The sequence below is a fragment of the Leucoraja erinacea genome, chromosome 13 (genome assembly GCF_028641065.1).
Source record: "Leucoraja erinacea ecotype New England chromosome 13, Leri_hhj_1, whole genome shotgun sequence".
Classification (NCBI taxonomy): Eukaryota; Metazoa; Chordata; class Chondrichthyes; order Rajiformes; family Rajidae; genus Leucoraja; species Leucoraja erinaceus.
In genome coordinates this window covers 4,212,978-4,228,259 of record NC_073389.1, presented here as the reverse complement: position 1 = coordinate 4,228,259, position 15,282 = coordinate 4,212,978, and the positions used below count along the sequence as shown (strand labels likewise).

The 15,282-nt window shown below is 43.0% G+C and overlaps 1 protein-coding gene across 6 annotated transcripts in view; it reads right to left on the bottom strand.

Moving 5' to 3' along the window:
• Nucleotides 1-1,528: 1,528 nt before the first annotated feature.
• Nucleotides 1,529-15,282, bottom strand: part of cd247 (CD247 molecule) — a 180,346-nt gene continuing 166,592 nt past the window's right edge. For all 6 annotated transcript variants that reach the window (XM_055644311.1, XM_055644309.1, XM_055644310.1 and 3 more), the window contains 5 exons: nt 14,937-15,026; nt 10,285-10,329; nt 7,639-7,695; nt 6,268-6,303; nt 1,529-3,539 (listed from right to left, as the gene is read on the bottom strand). In XM_055644311.1, coding sequence (XP_055500286.1) covers nt 3,456-3,539; nt 6,268-6,303; nt 7,639-7,695; nt 10,285-10,329; nt 14,937-15,026 — 312 coding nt within the window. In that variant the 3' untranslated portion in view covers nt 1,529-3,455. The remainder of the gene's footprint in view (nt 3,540-6,267; nt 6,304-7,638; nt 7,696-10,284; nt 10,330-14,936; nt 15,027-15,282) is intronic.

The following is a 15,282-nucleotide window of genomic DNA, read 5'->3' as shown; positions in this document are numbered from 1 at the left end:
ATTAAAAATCTGACTTAAAATATCGATGGGAAAGTTAGTTTTTTTTTCTGCTTACCTTTTTCAGTTCGTTCTTTTCAAGTACTTAAGCAGTGGGGACTTGAATGTTTTTGGTGGTTAATCATACAAGAACGGCGAAACCACATTATTACACTAACAGCTCGTACCTATTTTGAGCTGCGGTGCATGTGCTGCAGGCAACATGTAGATGAATTGTTACATTTGTCGTGAAAGTGCATAATAATCGCCATTCACAATGAACACCAAAGCACGTGCTCAACTCTAGACATTTCTGCATTTCTCAAGGACGGAAACAAACACAGGTGGATGTTGTGTGTAAGCAGAAGTCCTTGGAAGAGGTGAGCAGGTTAAGGATACAATTCAACACAGCATTTTGACTGTAAAGTCCTCTAAAGTATGTTTGCAGTGTTCTGACTGTTTGCCAGTGCAAGCAGTTAAATGCAACTGGTTGATACCAATGCTGGGCATAGATAGAGCATGCCACTGTTAATTCACTTTGTCTTTGCCGCCTCAGTCCTAGTGGCAACATTGGACAGCATTCAGTCTGCCTGCTAGTTTCTGCTAGATTTAGTGGACTGACATCCTTTGGGATCATAGGCCACTTTCTCTGCTTCTTGAAATAGAATATCTTTGTTTGCCATCAAACAGGATGGAAATACTCAAGGATACATCTTCACTTTTCTGGAGTTGAACTATTCCCATATTGTCCATGGTCAACACTTTTGACTTACTATTTGGAGGCATTGGACTTTTTGGAACAACAGCCCATTATATTCCGTTATAGCCCATAACAGCACCTCATATTCCGCTTGGGGAGTCTGCATCCTGGGGGCATGAACATCGAATTCTCCCAATTTTGTTGGTCCTTGCTATCTCCTCCCCTTCCTCAGTCCCCCTGCTGTCTCCTCCCATCCCCCAGCCTTCGGGCTCCTCCTTTTTCCTTTCTTGTCCCCACCCCCGATCAGTCTGAAGAAGGGTTTCGGCCCGAAACGTTGCCTATTTCCTTCGCTCCATAGATGCTGCTGCACCCGCTGAGTTTCTCCAGCTTTTTTGTGTACCAGCCCATTATATTCAATGTCTCTTTATTAGAGTTCCCCTGAAAACCTTAAACTTCTAAATGAGTTGATGTAATTTAAGTTATCTAAGCAAGTTGAGCTAACCACCTCTTAAACACGTTAAGATTGAATAATTCCTGAAGTTTACATAATATACCAATTAATTGCAAAAAATGGGCTAATACAGAGATTCTCCAACTGCATGTTAAAAGATTATAAACACTTCTCTCTTGCCTTTACCATTTTTAATACAGAAAGGTTTACAGGCATTACAGAAAACAGCTTAAATATAAAAAACATGCAGGGCTGAACAGTGGTTATTTTTTAAAGAAAATTATCAAAATCAGTTCTGTATATTGAAATAAGTTAAGACAATTCTGGCATACTCACTAGTTTGTCATGGATGGTTTGTTATATATTCTGATTTATTCCCCCCCCCCCCCCCCCCCCCCCCCCCCCCAATTTGTGTTTTTAGTTTGTTTAGGAATCAGTTTTTTATAAAGAACTGTTTGGTCAGAAGATTGTGCTTAAATGATCATGATCCTGATTGTTGCAGCTATTAATATTAATCCAAAAGCATCCAGAACACAATAACAAATTCTTGTTACTGGCTTGAAGGGAAGTAGCAACAGCTATAGTTACCATCTACGATTGACTTGCTTGAGTACAACATATTTAAAAGCAAAATCTGATTGAATGGATTTTGAACCTTAGTGACTCTATTAATCCTGGAATCTTACAACATAGAAAGAAATAAAGGGTTCATCTTGCACATATACCAGACTGCCAGAAGACTAAACTAGTCCCAACACATTTATTCCTTCTTGTTGTAATTAAACCAGTTTCCATCATTTTTCCAGGCATTGCTCTCCAGATCATAGCAACTTTTTAATTAATAGACGTGTAGGCAAACAAGGCATTGTACTTTTTTTCCTCCTGTATATATGCATTGCTTGTATTGAATACGTAGACAACAAATGTACAAAATTTGCCCAAAGATCCAAGAATGGCTGAAAATACTGAATAAAATTTGCTGAAAATATTGGTTTTTTAAGAATATTTATTAAGAATGACTGTTATATTAACATTTTAATCGTCAATCCGGTGAGAATTAAAATGGACTCCGTTTTATCTTAAGTGGAAACATACTGACAAGCATTGAGGTAACTTCTGCTCAGCACCTAGTAATGGCATACCAGTTCACCAGACTGATTCCTGGGATGTCAGGACTGTCTTATGAAGAAAGACTGGATTGACTTGGTTTATACTCTCTAGAATTTAGGAAATTGAGAGGGGATCTTGTAGAAACTTACAAAATTCTTAAGGGGTTGGACAGGCTAGATGCAGGAAGATTGTTCCCGATGTTGGGGAAGGGGTCACAGCCTAAGGATAAGGGGGAAATCCTTTAAAACCGAGATGAAAAGAACTTTTTTCACACAGAGAGTGGTGAATCTCTGGAACTCTCTGCCACAGAGGGTAGTTGAGGCCAGTTCATTGGCTATATTTAAGAGCGAATTAGATGTGGCCCTTGTGGCCAAGGGGATCAGGGGGTATGGAGAGAAGGCAGGTACGGGATACTGAGTTGGATGATCAGCCATGATCATATTGAATGGCGGTGCAGGCTCGAAGGGCTGAATGGCCTACTCCTGCACCCAATTTCTATGTTTCTATGTTTCTAATAGCTTCACCGCTCAATGCCAGTTCCCTTTGTTTGTAACAAGCAGGGTGAAACAGGCAATAGTTTTTACAAAAATAGGTATTTGTAGCATTACTGCAACACTACAGAGATCAGCAATATCAGCCGCACATTAGAAAGATGTATAAAAGAGAAAAGATTACTGCTTTGTAATGGTATTATTTACATGGTTCTTTATCTACATAATTGATTTTTAAAATATACTGTTCTGACTAGATGTAGGTGATTTCTCATTTAAAGAAAATAATGCCCCATTGACAATGCTGTGCATTCTATTTCCATGTTGAAGTTACCTTTTAAATACCTATTTTCACTTGGATAAATGATAAATATTTTCAGCTCCAGCTGAGGATTTTGTTTTGATTTATGCAAACAGGTAACAAAGATTGACTTCTAAACTTGAATGAGCTTTAGCCTACATGTCTCATTAACTGTAGATTATATCAAGCTAGTTATATTTTTTAGAGGTTTGTAAACTCAGAGATTGGCACCATTACAATGGGACTCTTCCATGTTGTACCTGTACTATAATAATGCTAATTTAACTGAGTTTTTAATATTTGCAAGTAAATATTGCAGGGGATCATTTGTAATTTGGCATTACTTTATGTTGATGAAATACGAGTTCATCCTAGAAGGTTGTCCACTGTTGCTTGTCGTGGGATTACGTTATCCACTCGAGGATGTCAGCGACGTGGAGGTGGGGGCATACTCGGTAATGGCTGCATTTGCAGCTGGTCATATGGGTCTTGTGTTGCTTGACTCAGTCCCTGCAAAATAATTCCACTGAAATCGTTAGCGAAATGTCTGCATCACAAGGAAGCATTTTTCTATTCTACACTTTTCCCTGCAGGTATAATTTGTATATGCCTTTCTGGAAAAAAACATGTATTCCAGGTGTTGTTAAGATATATTAATGTGCTGATTATCTGTTGTGTAGTTCCTGCGTACAGTTTGCCTCCTAAATTAACAGAATTTAACCATCCTTCATCGAGGTGGAAGATGAGAGGTCAAAGATATTCCCCACGAGCTCCCAACCAACCAGGCATGCAAGAAAATGGCAACCTTTGCTGGGTTTTGTCTGTATGATATGTTCAACAACTTATATGTTGCCTGGGTTTCAGCAACTAAGTTACAGAGAAAGGTTGAACAAGTTAGGGCTTTATTCTGTGGAGCGCAGAAGGTTAAGGGGGGACTTGATAGAGGTCTTTAAAATGATGAGAGGGATAGACAGAGTTGACGTGGATAAGCTTTTCCCACTGAGAGTAGGGAAGATTCAAACAAGGGGACATGACTTGAGAATTAAGGGACAGAAGTTTAGGGGTAACATGAGGGGGAACTTCTTTACTCAGAGAGTGGTGGCTGTGTGGAATGAGCTCCCAGTGAAGGTGGTGGAGGCAGGTTCGTTTTTATCATTTAAAAATAAATTGGATAGTTATATGGACGGGAAAGGAATGGAGGGTTATGGTCTGAACGCAGGTGTATGGGACTAGGGGAGAATATGTGTTCGGCACGGACTAGAAGGGTTGAGATGGCCTGTTTCCGTGCTATAATTGTTATATGGTTATATATGAGATGTAAATAACTTTTGAAGACTTTAGCAAATTTAGCTTAAACACTTGGTTGAAGTTAAAAGATTCTTTGCAAGATAGGCCAAATGTAGGGAGATGGAAGATAGTTCACATTAGGAGGGTTTGTGACAGTGAGGAGAGCTGGCAACATATGCAGTGGGGTTCAGCATGCAGCATCAGCTACAGAAATGGCAGATGGAATCTAATTCGAACAAGTGTGAGGTGGGGCACTTTGGGAGGTTGAATGAAAGGGGAAACTGTACAGTTAATGGTAAAACCCTAAACAGCATTGATGTACAGAGAGATCTAAGTCAAAGATAGACAGAACCAGCATCTGCAGTTCCTTCCTACGCTTGTGGTCTAAGTACATAGCTTGATGAAAGTGGTAAAGAAAGCGTAACGTGTGCTTGCTTTCATAGGTCAGGGCATTGAATATATGAGGCAGGAATCTTGCTGCAGCTATATAGGTCTTTGGTTACACTACATTTGGAGAATTGGGCAGTTCAGGTCTCCCCATACAGGAAGGATGTGGAGGCTTTGGAGAGGGTGCAGAAGAGGTTCACCAGAATGCTGCCTAGATTAGAGGATATTAGCTCTAGAGAGAGGTTGGATGAACATGGATTGTTTGCCATGGAGTGTCATAGGCTGAGGGAAGAACTGATAGAAGTAGATATAGTTGTGAGTGGCATTGATAGGCGAGACAGTCAGAACCTTTTTGCCAGGATGGAAATCAAAGATCCTATAGCGAAGAAGATAGCCCACTCGACGAAAAAGACGTGGTACGGACATGGGCAGATTCATGGGTAATTTTCGGCCCCATTTCCGTAACCGGCTTCCGTCTCCGCACCAAAGATCCCGTAGCGGAGCAAAGATACTAGTACGGAGACGGAAGCCGGTTACGGAAACATCCTCGTAAAAATCAAAGACCTTTGGTAAAAAACTTCTCCTCATTTTCTTTGTGCCTCTCTGCCTCGCAATAAAAAGCAAAAAGATGCCTATGTTCCTTCCACAGCGTGTGGGGAGTCTGGCCCAGATCAGCACGGCTGGGACGCCAGGGTAAAGTTGCGGGGAGGTTTACAATGTATTTTTATGTAATGTTGTCCCTTGTCTGGGTCTTGTGTCCGAAATAAAGTTTACCATTATATATAAAAATCTGGAGAAATATATATGTGTGTGTTATATGATTATATACATCTATATCACATTCATATATGTGTCTTTCCTACACAATCTAATCAGTTGTATGGTCGCTGAATAAAACACAGCCCGTGAGCCATTTAAAAATATATATTTTTAAAAACATTAAAATTAATAACATTTAAAAAAAAAACATTAAAAAATGAAAATTAACAGAATTACAATTTATTAACACAAACTGTTCCCCCGCAACGTTGATTGCACTGCGAGAGGGATCTACAAAGTCAGGTCGGGTTACTGAAATGGCCCATTTTCCGCTCCGTTGCGTACTACACGTCAGCCCATTGGATTTAGCAGGAGTGGAATATCTTGCTCGTTATAGGATCTTTGATGGAAATGTCAAGCCATAGCTTTAAAATAAGAGGGTAAACTTTAAATAAAGTGTGCGGAACAAGTTTTTTTGACATGGAGTGGTGAGTGCCTGGAATGTGCTGCCAGGGGTGGTGGTGGAGGCAGATATGTTAGTGGCATTTGAGGCTTTTACACAGGCAGGCAGATATGGATCATGTGCAGCAGAGGAGATTAGTTAAACTTGGCATCGTAATTGGCATGGACATTGAGGACTGTTGGACCTGTTCCTTTATTGTACTGTTCTATTTTCTAAAAACATATGTTAAAATTGAAGCCACTGTTGAAGCAAGGTGTGGATTGAGTGAGGATACAACTAGCAGAACACGGGTTTAATGTGGGTAGTACATGTTGAAGAAGACCACCCTCGCTTCTCTCCTACCTGATAGATGTCATTCCCTCCTTTGGCTCTTCGTTTCTGTGGGGTATTGAAATATGCAAGTTAATTTATTTCTACAATACATGTTAATCAGGTACACATCTCTGGAAAATGCAGTCAGTTCATCTGATTTGTATTCCTATGCAACACCTTGTTTGACATGGACATATCAGAATGTCAAGGTTCCTGCAACATCCACTTTGAGCTGCTTTGCTGTGATCTTTACATAGAAATTAGACAGGAGTGCAATCGGCCCAGTGCCTGCACCATATCTCAATATGATCATGATCTGATGTAATATCAGTATCCCGTATGCCTTTATAGATACCCCCTGAACTTACAAACATTCTCTAAATAAGCCAATGAACTGGCCTCGCTACCCTCTGTGGGAGAGAGTTCCAGAGATTCACCACCGATGTTGTGAAAAAGTTCTTCTCATCAGGACAAGGGGTCACCCCTTAAGGATAAGAGGGACCCTTGTCCTGGAAAACCGAGATCGGAAGAATCTTCCTTTTTCCACCCCAGAGATTTTGTAAGTTTCTATGGAACTCTCAATCTCCTAAACAGAGGGTAAGTTGAGTCTAGTTCATTGGCTATATTTAAGAGGGACATCCCAGTCAGTCTGGTGAATCTTCTCTGTCCCTCTATGGCATCAGGGGGTATAGATTTGGAGACCAAAACTGTACGCAATACAGGTGTGGTCTACAAGACCCTGTTGCAGTGATCCTCCCTGATCTATACTCAAATCCTTTTGCAATGAAAGTGCAGGCTCGATCTTTAGAATGGCCTATTAACCTGATGCACATAATTTCCATGGGAAATGTTCTGTGTGATATTACAGACTAGTTATGAAGTACAATATTCATCCATCTGATAAAAATGGCTTTTATTTATTTATTTTGTTACTCTCCAAAGCTTCAGATTTATGCCCTTTGTGGACATTCAGTTTGCTTAGTTCATACAGGGTGTGAAAAAGATACATCTTCTAGATGCGCTGGGATGCATCCTCAGTGATGTGACCTGGGGTCATCGGGTGTTTCGGGTCTCACAACCTCAGACACCCTCGCCCAGCCGGGGTTGACCAGGCCCTGACTTGTGTCCCAGCAGCAACCGCCCACGGATCAGCCATCTTAATAACTACCCTGCAGGGGTTGGGAGATTCTAGTGCGTAGAGGGACTGTGCTCTGCGGGGGGAGTCCTGGCCATGCTCCTCCTGCGTCTCACCAGGTTCAAGGCCTGTGTGCTCTCTTTCTCCTTCTCCAAGCATTTCATTATTTGACCTGATCTCTACAGCCAGAATCAATGACATTTGTAGCTATTTATTTACAGGAAGTTATAATAATTGACTGCTGAATCAGGTCATGTTCACCGTACCTGTTGGGTTGGTTTCAGTTCACCATAAGCTTCATTTCTTGTCTTGGCATTCAGTTTCTGTAAACAAAGTCAAATTTACCGTGAGTAAAAATACATTTAATTTACAGCAAAAAGAAAGAGCTGGAGCATCTGTGAAGGGAATGGACTGAAAACGCGTTTAATTGGCAGCCTTTATTAAGCTGATGATTTAGATTATTTTATCTGCCAGTGCTGTTATGTGAGCAAAACAACAAGAGAACTGAACAAGAAGCATAAGCTACACAAAAAAGCTGGAGAAACTCAGCGGGTGCAGCAGCATCTATGGAGCGAAGGAAATAGGCAACGTTTCGGCACGAAACGTTGCCTATTTCCTTCGCTCCATAGATGCTGCTGCACCCGCTGAGTTTCTCCAGCTTTTTTGTGTAACCTTCGATTCTCCAGCATCTGCAGTTCCCTCTTAAACAAGAAGCATAAGCTTGTTTGTTCTGCAAAATTTAATTCATTCTGCTCAGTATCTGTCTTAAAATGTTTTTTTTCCTAAAATTGGTACTTTTTAGTATGCCACTAGACTAAAACCTGGAATCTCATTATAGCAAGATTACTAATGTTAGGATTTACAGGACAATGTTCTTACTGCGCACATGTTTTGTGATGGGGAGAACAATTCATTAAAATTTAATTTTGCCTCAGATTTTCCCCGTCTCACCATCCGAAGATGGTTTGCAAACCCTGACAAGAAGTTTCTATTCATTCATTTACCAACGCACGCTCTTCAGCCCCGCACTCAGTAGACCCTTTGCCAACAGGCACAAGAACTGCTTCCTACATTGATGTGAATTCTGTTTATCTAGAGGCACAATGGACACCACGTTTACTCTGCAGCAACTTCCAACAGAAAGGTTGGGAGTAGCAGCAACAACCAATGCACCTTTTAAAATCCACAAACTCCTCTTATATGATATGATATGATATGCCATTTATTGTCACTATACATGTACAGTGAAATTGAAAGCTGCTCGTACTCAGTGCATACATATAATTTAGTACAAAAAACAAGAAAACAGAAAAACAAAAAACAAGGGAGAGGGGGGGGGGGGGGGGGGGGGGGGATAGGTGCACAATTCTGCAGCGCTATATACATATATACAGATGGAAGTCCGGGTTAAGAATCCTACAATTTGGCCTAAAAACTTCAAACAAAATTGTATGCAGACTGGGTCCAAGGAAGGTTAGTGTATTTATCCAACATTTTCATCAGAGTTTCCAAATAATGCACTTCACCTCGATAGGTTTCTTTGCATTAGGGCTAATCTATTGAATAAATTATGAAACTGTTCCACCTACTTCAAATCCACTTCAAAACCATGGTCACTCCAGCCTTACTACTGTGATGAGCAAAGCATGCAATCCCCGGGCACCTCAAAGTAATCATTGACGTGTTCAATACAAACTAACAGTCATCTTCCCCAAGTAGCAAGTGTCTCTAAACTTGGAAACCATTTTGTGATCTCCAGAACCCGCCCTCATTGAAGGCAAGTGTCAGTGATCAAATGTACCTTTTGTTTCTGTGTACCAGCACTCAATTTGGCGGTCCTGAAGGAAAGTATTGGAGGATCAGATCTCAAACACATTTCCAAGCTTGTGGTGTCCCATACAGGTAGTGTTTTTCCACCAACACCTGTATGGTTACCCCATGCACGACTTTAGGCAGACACCTCAAGTATTGGAGGTAACACCGCTGCTATTGTAGTGAAGTCCACGGTCAGGATGTGTGAACCAATGTGTCTGGCATTGAGGCTGTAATACCTAAGACACATTCCCTGAACCGGACTCCCAAACGAGGCACAGTGAGTTCCAACATAGCAAGCGATTACCAAGAGGACAGAAGTGATCCAAAGATGTTCTGAAAGCCTTCTTGAAAGCCTGTGACATTCTCACCCGCTAATGGCAATCCCTGGCCAACAATTAGATTGGTGGAGGAGTGCACCACCTCACCTGCTCCAACCAGTACCTCCTTGTCTGCCGATTCCACACTCATCTCACCAGCCATCCCATACTTGGAGTGGGAGCAAGTCTTCCTTCAAGCAGAGGGGCTGCGGAACAAGATAACAAGTCCTCGCACTAACTAGAGAGTGGTCCTGACATCCCATCTACCTCAAACTATCTCTAATCAGACTTTGTGGGACTTTAACTTGTAATAAGTGTTATATCCTTCATTGTGGATGACTTTTGTAATCACTATCTCTGTACAAGTGACAATGATAGACAAAACTAATTTCCACATTTCCTGCTTGTTTCTGGAGAAGGCCGCAGAAGTTCCCTATGTTGAATAGTCTTGTCTAACCCACAGAAGAGTCATGTGGGAGGAAGAGATTCTATATTAGAATACATACATACCACACAGCTATTGGTCAAATTGCAAGCACACAGTTGGGGTTGGGTGGTAAATCCATCTCCTGCTGTTGGAGTGTGTTACCACTCAGAACAAGACCAGTAATTCCAAGTTGATCGCGGTTTCACAGCACATGACTCTCCTGCACTGCATGCTCAGTACATCGTTTGGGATTTACCCGGCCCAAACTCTTAATTTTCCCCTCCCTTCAACCAATATTAACGACCAAAGCACTCTTTGCTTCCAAAAAGACCTGGAGTTTAAGCCATACTTACAGAATAGGTGTCACTGGAGGCAGCAGCAGCATTCATCCTTTCATTCTGAAAGAGAGCAAAACACAAAGGTGATGATTGAAGAAAAACACAAAAAGCTGGAGTAACTCAGCGGGACAGGCAGCATCTCTGGAGAGATGGAATGGGTGACGTTTAGGGTCGAGATCCTTCTTCAGACTGGTTAGGGAAAAGTGAAACGAGAGATATAGACGGTGATGTGGAGAGAGAAAGAACAATGAATGAAAGATATTCAAAAAAGTAACGAATGTAAAGGAAATAGGCCATTGTTAGTTGTTTGTTGGGTGATAACAAGAAGCTGGTGAAACTTGGTTGGGGGAGGGATAGAGAGAGAGGGAATGCCGGGGCTACCTGAAATGAGAGAAATCAATATTCATACCACTGGGCTGTAAGCTGCCCAAGTGAAATATGAGATGCTGTTCCTCCAATTTGCGTTTAGCCTCACTCTGACAATGGAGGAGACAGAGGACAGAAAGTGTCCAGTAACCGGGAGATCAGGTTGGTTCAGGCGGGCTGAGCGAAGGTGTTCAGCAAAACGATCGCCCAGTCTGCGTTTGGTCTCGCCGATATATATGAGTCCACATCTTGACCAACGGATACAGTAGATGAGGTTGGAGGAGGTGCAAGTGAACCTCTGCCTAACCTGAAAGGACTGTCGGGGTCCATGGACAGAGTCGAGGGAGGAGGTATAGTGACAGGTGTTGCATCTTCTGCGGTTGCAGGGGAAGGTACCTGGGGAGGGGGTCGTATGGGTGGGAAGATAACCAGGGAGTTGCGGAGGGAACGGTCTCTGTGGAAGGCGGAAAGGGGTGGAGATGGGAAAATGTGGCCTGTGGTGAGATCCCGTTGGAGGTGGCAGAGAGTTTGTAGGATCATGTGTTGTATGCGATGGCTAATGGGGTAACGACTAGGGGACTCTGTCTATGTTCCAACTAGGGGGAGAGTGAGCAAGGGCGGAACTGCGGGGTACTGAGGAGACACGAGTGAGGGCCTCATCTATGATGGGAGAGGGGAATCCCCGTTCCATAAAGAATGAGGACATCTCGGATGTTCTAGTATGGAACACCTCATCTTGGGCGCAGATGCGGCATAGACGGAGGAATTGGGAGTTGGGGATATAATCTTTACAGGAAGCAGGGCGGGAAGAAGTGTAGTTGAGATAGTTGTGGGAGTCAGTGGGTTTGTAATAGACATCAGTCAATAGTCTATTTCTTGTGATGGAGACTGAGATCAAGAAAGGGGAGGGAGGTGTCGGAGATGGTCCAAGTAAATTTGAGCACAGAGGATGAAGATTGGTGGTGAAGTTGATGAAATCCATGAGTGTTGCATGGGTGCAGGAGGTTCCACCGATGCAGTCATCAATGTAACGGAGATAGAGTTCGGAGATAGGGTCAGTGTACGCCTGGAACAGGGATTGTTCAATGTACCCACTGAAGCCACACTGTTATTTGTATCAGCAAATTTAGACAGGCCTGTGATCAAAATGTTTCTCAGGTGAACAGCTCCCAGCCTGAACCTTTTCAACGGGTTAGCTCCAGCTCATAGACATCTCCAGGTCCCAGCACTCGGACCTGCATGGTTGTAATTGCTTGTCAACTTATGCCACGGGTAAAGCAGCTGAAGGTGGTCACAACACAGCATGTTTCAAATCAACTCTGCAGGGGCTGCCAGCCATCATCTGCAAGTGTACGGTTGTGGCACAGCTGGTGGGGAAGTCAGGACACCTCGTGCCAGCGTTTACTGCTGGGGAGAGCAGCTTCATACTCCTGTCCAGTGATGTCTCTAGGCCCAGCATGTGAACATGATGAAGGCACGCCAACATGTCAACACCAAGCAAAATTTGAAGAGATTTGGCATGCAGTCACCGAATACTTTGAGTACACAACCTCTACGGAAAGAGCTGCACCCTGCTGGTTCGGCAACGGAGAGACCTGCAGCGTATCGGATGGTAGGAGGGTAAACAGTCCATCATGAGAGCAGTCCTGGCGATGCTGGGCGCCCTCGCAGACAGCGCTTGCCTTGGACAGACTCAATGGAGGGGAGCGTTGAACCGCTGATGCGTTGGGCAATTTTCACCACCCTCTGCAATGCCTTCCGGTCGGAGACAGAGCAGTTGCCATACCATACTGTGATGCAGTTGGTAAGGATGCTCTCGATGCAGCGGTAGAAGTTCACCAGGATCTGAGGAGACAGATGGACCTTCTTCAGTCTCCTCAGGAAGAAGAGACGCTGATGAGCCTTCTTGATCAGAGTAGATCAACTCACTGCTACCGTAGGGCAGGATGTACAGATGCCTGAAGTCCCAGTCCACCGGGTTCAGGAACCATCAACCATCCAGCAACCATCCGGCTCTTGAACCCACCCGCACTAACCTAATCCTACCCCAGGACAAGAACACTGCGGACCATCTCTTGCACCCCCATGGACTCATTTCTAATTGTGTTTTTGCACCACTGTCTTGCTTTTGCAGTTTTTTTCACGTTTAGTATCATTTATCTTTGTGCGCCGTCTAAGTCTACGTGCGTGTGATGCTGCTGCAAGCAAGACTTTCACCGTACTTGTACCTCACTGTGCTTGCATGTATGACTACAAACTGGGCTTCACTCACTGCCACTGACTCTAGCAGTTTCTGTAAGCAGCCACTGGGAGGAACTCCAGGGTAAGTTTCAAAACCCATCACCACAGCAGCCAGACATGTGATGTTACGTTAGTGGAAACGCCCAGGCACTTGGCGAGGCCCAACATGAGTGTAATGAGTGTACATTACATAATGTAATATTTAATTTTCTTTCATTTTAATTGAAAGAAAAGTCGCCATGTGGCATTATTTACCTTGTCTATGTAGACCTCAATAAATCATTGAACATGCTGCAAAACAGCACATGGTATTCAGACATTGTTGCTCAGAGATTTGCAGGTTGCCTGACGTACGGTGATATTCCTACTTTTTGAGTTTAAATATCTGTGTCAATATTAAAAACTATATCCACACTGACCTATTCAAGGTTTTAAGTGTAAAATTTAAATTTTGTTGTACATGGTTCATGTTACAATGACAATAAAGAAACTATTCTATTCTATTCTAAAAAGAATGAACCATCATTCTTCCAGCATCTTCCCACAGCAAGACAGTTAAGGTTCGATTGTGTTTCAGAATATCACCTCCAATTCTTCTGCGTCCGAGTAAACAGATGAAGCTGCAAAATCTGTCCTCACAAGAGAGCCCGTCCCAGGATCAATCTAGTAAACCCACTCTGCTGCGAAGGCAGGCAAAAATAATTGCAACATCTGCAAGATTTTGACTTTGCAATACTCTATAAGTGTGTCTTAAAATCCTGCATATTGGCACCAAAGCTTTTTGATTTTGTATTCCATCTTACTTGCAATAAAGGCGAGAAAGATCTTTACACAAGTAAAACACTGCAGCTGATGGAAATATTTAGCAGCTCAGAAAACATTTATAGAATCATACGACAAGGATACAGGCCCTACGGCTAGTCTCATTTGCACTTGTGCCTCTAAACTTTTCCTATCCATGTCTCTGTCCAAGTGATTTTCAATGTTGATATTATAGCTGCCTCAACTACTTCCTGTGGCAGCTCATTTTTTATACCCCACCTCTCTCCGTGTGATAAAGATCACCCTCAGATTCACATGAAATCTTGCACCTCTCATATATGTCCTCTGTTTTTGATCTCCACCCCCCGTCCCCCCACCTCTCCTCACTCTGAGGAATAGTTTCTCAACAAATCCTGCCCTCCTTTATTCAACGTCCATTTTCCGTTTCAATCACCCATTGACCGACAGCACATCCTACCCACACCCATGGATCCCGGTTCCCTTGGTTTTGTCTGCCTGGAATCCTCCATAACACCGAAACATAGAAAATAGGTGCGGGAGGAGGCCATTCAGCCCTTTGAGCCAGCACCGCCATTCATTGTGATCATGGCTGATCATCCCCCATCGATAACCCGTGCCTGCCTTCTCCCCATATCCCTTGACTCCACTAGCACCTAGAGCTCTATCTAATTTCTCTTAAATCCATCCAGTGATTTGGCCTCCACTGCCCTCTGTGGCAGGGAATTCCACAAATTCACAACTCTCTGGGTGAAAAAGTTTTGCCGCACCTCAGTCTTAAATGACCTCCTCTTTATTCTAAGTCTGTGGCACCTGGTTCTGGACTCGCCCAACATTGGGAACATTTTTCCTCCATCTAGCTTGTCCAGTCCTTTTATAATTTTATATGTTTCTATAAGACATAGGAGCAGAATTAGGCTGATCTATTCTTCATTCTTAACCCCACTTCTACCCGTAACCTTTGATGCACTTACTAATCAAGAACCAACCAATCTCTAGTTTAAAAATACCAAAATACATGGCCTCCACTGCCATCTGTGGCAGTGAATTCACAGATTCACCACCCTCTGGCTAAAGATATTCCTCCTTATCTCCGATCTAAAGGTACGTCCTTTTATTCTGAGGCCGCGCCCTCTGTTCCTAGACTCTCCCACTGGTGGAAACATACAACTCCCCTGGGCCCTCGGCCCGCTTTGGATTAAGCTCCTGTTACAGAATTTATATTCTGTGTCTTTCTTTGGAAAGCGTTATTCCTTTGTGGAAGAAAAGTGAAACCTTACCCGCCTGCCTCCAGTTGCCGCTTCAGTGTCCTGCTGTCGTTTGTTAAACCTGAGATCTGAATAGGTTTCTTGACTCTTCTTCTGCAGGGCCTGTAAAGATTAGAAGCTTCTGTTATTTTCAGATACTATAATAATTGGATCAATCTATCTTCTCTTACTTTAGGCAGTTAAACTCTGACAATGTGCTCCGATCCAAGCGATTCGGTATCTAACTCAATTCGTTCCCACGCTCCCTTTAAAATTACACAACGCCGTTGTGTCCAGTTTTGGTCTCCTAATTTGAGGAAGGACATCCTTGTGATTGACGCAGTGCAGCGTAGGTTCACGAGATTGATCCCTGGGATGG